Source organism: Lynx rufus, unplaced genomic scaffold, assembly GCF_022079265.1.
Source record: "Lynx rufus isolate CCGP_SWC_20201006 ecotype Redwood Valley unplaced genomic scaffold, mLynRuf1.p SCAF_4, whole genome shotgun sequence".
NCBI classification, from domain to species: Eukaryota; Metazoa; Chordata; class Mammalia; order Carnivora; family Felidae; genus Lynx; species Lynx rufus.
The window spans coordinates 15,007,486-15,013,485 of record NW_025814856.1 but is presented as its reverse complement, the minus strand read 5'-3'; the positions used below and the strand labels follow the sequence as shown (position 1 = coordinate 15,013,485).

Genomic DNA, 6,000 nt, shown 5'->3' with positions numbered 1-6,000 from the left:
TGTTTTTTTTTTTTTAACATTTATTCATTTTTGAGAGACAGAGCACACGCGGGGGAGGGGCAGAGAGAGGAGGAGACACAGAATCCCAAGCAGGCTCCAGGTGCCGAGCTGTCAGCACAGAGCCCGACGTGGGGCTCGAACTCACCAGCCACGGGTTCATAACCTGAGCCCAGATCAGACGCTCGACTGACTGAACCACCCAGGTGCCCCAATGTTTCCCTGTTTTTATCTGTAACTAAAAAATAAGGAGGAGCACAATTTCTCAAGCGACCACTGAAAAGCCAGATTTCAGAAGCCATTAATTTTCTTGCTCACTTGCATTGCCCCGATTTTCTATGAAGCCCAAGCACGCGCTGCCTGGCATGATTTAAAAGTTCTCTGGTAAAAAAGAACACCCCTTTCGAGACCAAGTGTGGGAACGACAGCAACGGTGGCTAGAAAAGAATAGGACGTTTATTTTCACGTATGGGTGCACAGTACACGAATTCAGAAATGCAATCGCCGCAGGCTTCTGGAACACGGACGCCTTCAGATCGGACACGCCAGCATCAGTCCGTGGGCACCGGCGGCTCTCAGGTGGTCTCTGCTGTGGTCGTGGGAGGAAGTCCTTCCCGTGAAATGCCCGGTAGCACTCGAGTCATGGAACACAGTAGACACGAACCAAGTTTCACACATTCCATCTTTGGAACAGATTACGGTTATGTACGTGTCAGGAATAGGTAGTTCTAAGAAGTACTTGCCCTACTGTGAATTTTAGTGACTGAGTTTTAAGCTAGAGAGGGTTTCCAGCTATTATCTCTTTTAGAGTTTCTAGAAGCAACGTCTCTTATTAATGTTTATAAAAGATAACGGGGGGGAAAAAAGTCATGTTGAAATCAAGGCGCTTTGAGAGATATTTAAGGACAACATAAGGTATTACTATTGAAGTTGAAATAAACTGTACATATTTTCAAGCACAACACAAATACCGTAGCCGTATTTAATTGAACTGCCTTAAAATAGTGGCGATTATACTACCCTACATACTTTTCTAATATTTAAACCTCATAATTACAGTTTGAATACACAGTCCAACTTATAATTAGAACTATGCACAGCTTCTAAAGCAGATTTTTCAGGTTTGTTTTTGCACAAAAATTAACACTGAAATTGGTCCTTGATTTGGAGAACGCTAACTTAACTACCAGAAGCGCAAAACTGCAGACACACTTATTGATCGGGAGCTAACAAAACCTTGACGGAGAGGAGAGCGCGGGTGGTGCCATGCGTGGGAAGCAGCTGCGGCCTCCAAGGGCAACCCCAAGTCCAGCACGAGCACCTCTCGGAGGCCTGCGTGTCTCGACGAACGACCCCCAAAGAAACCAGCACGCCCGGGAGGGACCGCTGGCCAGTCGAGGGGTATCCTCCACACGGAGGCAAATCCTGAAAACAGAGGCGGCTTTGGACCTTTAGCGTAAGACACAGGCTTTACATTCTTTGATTTCATTTACACCTTTAACAAAAGATAAAGTACTATCTGGACTTCTTCTTCATACGCAAGTTCAAGCTGAACTCAGAGGACAGCCCAACTGAAACTTCAGAAGAACGCCAGACCCGACTCCTTGAAGTCTCAGGCTGTTCCGTCAAACTGCGCGACGGCTGCGAAAGACGTGCTCTGCACCAACAGTCGAGCTAGCGGATTCTCAAACTCTGAAGAAAGTCCAAAGAGGTGTGGCGAAGTCCGCTTGCTAACAGCGACGGCCTCTACAACGACCATAAGGAAACTGAGCTAGAAAAATAATTTTACCATTTTAAATAACGAAAGAAGCTAGATTTCTTAAATATATTACTTATCCTGCAAAAGTTGATCGAATCGACAAGGAATAGATTCCTTCCATTCCAGGAGCTGAATTCGGGTCACCCCTTAATTACAGAAGAGCTTCAAATTATAAACAGAGCCATCCCAGTAGTGAAGAGGTCGCCGAGGCAGGAACGTCAGGCTGATTCTAGGTCACCCCCCCTCCCCCCACACGGAGCACAAGGTGTGCTTCTGGAGAGAGGCTTTAAAAGGACCTCAGGCTGATGTGGAAAGCGGGTCAGTAAAGACTCCAGTTCTGCATGATGGAATCTTCTAAGCCGAGCCGCTTTCCACAGACACAAATTCAGTCCATCTTTTCTTTCTGGACCAATCTGGGAGCATCGACAAAATCTTTGCCATTATAAAGAATAATAAAAAATGTTCCAATGCTTGCGACTCCCCAGAAGAGCACATAGGCCAGTGTTTCTGTCCAAGTGTCACCTGTTGATATAAACAAACAGAGTTGATAAATAAAAGCCATGTTACTGATCGCACGTCATTAAAGTTTATGAGCACATCTACAGGAAAAATACAAGAACCTCTCAACTAAGGTTTGAACCGGCGGTTCTCGAACTCTGGCTGGCATCAGAGTCCCGGCGGGGGCCCCGTAAGGCATCAGCTGCTGGGCCCAACCGCGATTCCGACTCAGCAGGTCTGGGCCAGGGCCCAAGAATCTGCATTTCTAACAAGTTCCCAGATAACGCTGATGCCGCTGGTCCAGGAGCAACACCTTGAGAAGAAGCACCTGACTAAACTATTCCACGTTACATCACGCAAATAATTATCCCTTTTAGATTATATACTTTATATCACAAGAAGCCATTACTAATACATTCGCTACAATCAAAACACCTGCACGAAAAGTAACCTCACAAACACATACACGCTTCAGAAAACGTGTCAAAGCGTATAAAGCAAAACTCCGCAATATCACATTAAGGACGTATTTCACACAACTCTCCTGGTACAACGCATAGAATTCACGAAGGTTGGCAGCAGTGGGAAAAGACCTACTGTGTGCTCTCCAACTTGACCTGAACCTGGTGTTGTTTCTCCCCTGCAATAGGACCGTCGGCACCTGCGGGCGGGGAGGCGCGGGCGCAGGCCGAGGGACGGGGAGAGGGCGCCAGGGAAGAAACACAGGCTCCTAGTGAGCGGTCAGGGGTCCCGCTCACTTACTTCCCATTCATGGGCTAGAAACCAGACACAATGCCCATGATTTTTTTTTTTTAACGTTTATTTTTGAGACAGAGAGAGAGACAGAGCACGAACGGGGGAGGGTCAGAGAGAGGGAGACACAGAATCCGAAGCAGGCCTCAGGCTCTGAGCTGTCAGAACAGAGCCCGACACGGGGCTCGAACCCACGGACCGCGAGATCATGACCTGAGCCGAAGTCGGACGCTTAACCGACCGAGCCACCCAGGTGCACCAATCCACGATTTTATAGCGATGAACTGCCGGGAGTCGTTGCCAACCATAGCAGCAGTCTCTTTTTACTCAAAAACATGCGCAAACTGATACACTTGCTAATTTTCACCCCTCTGAGTTTGAACATTCTTCTTGGACAAAGAAGAAAGGCAGGTCCTCCCGAGCCCGCCTCGGGACATTCCCCAAAGGACCTGTCCGTCTGTGCAGGCTGAGCTCGCTGAGGTTCTACGGGGACACGCGGGTGTAGAGGCAAGAAGACACAGAACAGATCAAAGCAACAAAACGAATTCAACAGCGGACTGACTGGCTCCCGGAAAGGGGCATCCGCGAGGCGGTGCTTTAAAGCCAGCGCGTAGGGAGTGAAGAGGGTGGGCGTCTGAGGACTCGTGGGACGCACGTGCTGGCCGACCCCAGCCTCGTCCTTCCTGCCCCCGAACCGGACACGGGAGCCAAGTTATGCCGCACGGCACTCCCTGTGCTCTGGAGCCCGCAGCCTGTTTTCGTGCCATGAACAAGAACGGTTTTTACATTTTTAAATTTTTTTTTTTTTTTCAACGTTTATTTATTTTTGGGACAGAGAGAGACAGAGCATGAACGGGGGAGGGGCAGAGAGAGAGGGAGACACAGAATCGGAAACAGGCTCCAGGCTCCGAGCCATCAGCCCAGAGCCTGACGCGGGGCTCGAACTCACGGACCGCGAGATCGTGACCTGGCTGAAGTCGGACGCTTAACCGACTGCGCCACCCAGGCGCCCCTTTACATTTTTAAAGAGTGGTAACATGCGATGTGCCCCAGAGACCCCATGTAGTTTGGGAAGTCTAAACTATTCACTATCTTGCTCTTACAGAAAACGCTTGCTAACCCCTGCCCTAGAGTAACAAGAGGGGCTCCCTCCCCCACGTCGGGACCGTCCACGGTGCCGAACACAGAGGGGATTACAGGGACCACACCAGCAAGAAGGTGTGCGCGTGCGTGTAAGGGGGCTGGCGGTTAAGGGTCCTCAGCTCACAGACTTCTGCCGTGATCTGAGACGGCGGTGAGGAGGGGACATCCAGGCGGCGTCCCGACAAGCCGGCCCGCAGACCCGGACGGAGGAGGAAGGCCGGAGGAGGCCCGCCTCCAGAGCCGCCAAGGCCGCCCCTCAGAGCCCAGTGCAACCGAGTCCCAGCCTCCAACTGCCACAGCACCGCACCACACTCGACGGAGACACTTTAGTCCCAAGTGCTCATCAGCTTCAGTGACACAGGAAAATAATGAGAGAAGAGAAAAACAGCAAAGATGCCTAAGCACAAGTTCTTGGGGAATTCTGCTCACCATGTGATAAAATTTAGTGATAGTGTATTAACTTATTAACATTTATTTGTCTACTAGTAGGTGGTTGTTTAAATAAACTACGTACCCATAAATGGGTTTCTTTTCCTTCCTTCCTCCCTCCCTTTTGTTTTAATTTTAGGCAGAGACAGAGTGCGAGCAGGGAGACAATCTTACACAGGCTCCACGCCCCGTGCTGAGCCCAACGTGGGGCTCGATCCCACGACGCTGGGATTACAACCTGAGCCAAAATCAAGAGTCAGACACTCAACCGGCTGAGCCACCAGGGCGCCCTCATAAATGGATTTTAATGCAGCCATTAAAAATATGGGGCGCCTGGGTGGCGCAGTCGGTTAAGCGTCCGACTTCGGCTCAGGTCACGATCTCGCGGTCTGTGAGTTCGAGCCCCGCGTCCGGCTCTGGGCTGATGGCTCAGAGCCTGGAGCCTGCTTCAGATTCTGTGTCTCCCTCTCTCTCTGCCCCTCCCCCGTTCATGCTCTGTCTCTGTCTCAAAAATAAATAAACATTAAAAAAAAAATTTTTTTTTAAATAAAAAAACAACAAAAAAATAAAGAATGCAGGGAAATGTTTACATTGTTCAGTGAAAAAAAAAAAAAGGTTACAAAAAATGTATAATATTTCACTTGTGAAAAAAAATCACACACAGTTATGAAGATTAAAACATCAGGGGCACCCGGGTGGATCAGTCAATCAAGCGTCCAACTTGAGCTCAGGGCATGATCTCACAGTTTGTGAGTTCGAGCCCTGCATCCGGCTCTGTGCTGACGCTCAGAGCCTGGAGCCTGCTTCGGATTCTCTCTCCCTCTCTCTGCCCCTCCCCCGCTCGCACGTACACGTGTGTGCACTTGCTCACTCTCTCAAAATAAACTTAAAAAAAAAAAAAAGAAAAATATTTTAAAATCTTAAATAAATCAACACCAATTATCAGTAAAAGTGAGTATGTGTTTTTCCTCCGTCACATGTAAGGACCAGTCACAGCTGCTCGCTCGGCTCACTGAACCCAGCAGGGGACATCAAGGGCTGAGCAGACTCACGATCTCAAGATGCTGTACAAGGAAGCCCCACGTTCTCAGAAGTTAATGCAAGAATGTGAAATAAGGGCAGACTCACCAGCCATCAGCAAACAGATAATGCACATCGAGAAGGCAACAACCATGATAATAGGCAACTGGAAAGGCAAACGGAGAGAGAGAGAGAGAGACCATCAGGCGAGAATTCTGCTCGACCGGCGGGGGTCTTTGCTTGAAAAAGGGTAAGTAAGACTCTTCTGCAATCTAACACACAAAGTATCTTTTTCTAGCAAAACATCATTACTTAGGCGGTGGGACCCCAACTGCCCAAGTCGCCAGACTGTCAGGTCACAAGAGCTGAAGAAGCGTGGCGATGGCCCTGACAAGTGAGGG

General features: G+C 49.0%; 1 protein-coding gene across 4 annotated transcripts in view; it reads right to left on the bottom strand.

The window, feature by feature from the left end:
• Nucleotides 1-435: 435 nt before the first annotated feature.
• Nucleotides 436-6,000, bottom strand: part of SACM1L (SAC1 like phosphatidylinositide phosphatase) — a 59,995-nt gene continuing 54,430 nt past the window's right edge. For 2 of the 4 annotated variants that reach the window (XM_047096765.1, XM_047096768.1), the window contains 2 exons: nt 5,708-5,765; nt 436-2,278 (listed from right to left, as the gene is read on the bottom strand). In XM_047096765.1, the coding sequence (XP_046952721.1) occupies nt 2,142-2,278; nt 5,708-5,765 (195 nt within the window). In that variant the 3' untranslated portion in view covers nt 436-2,141. The remainder of the gene's footprint in view (nt 2,279-5,707; nt 5,766-6,000) is intronic. The other 2 variants (XM_047096766.1, XM_047096767.1) reach the window with 1 other exon arrangement.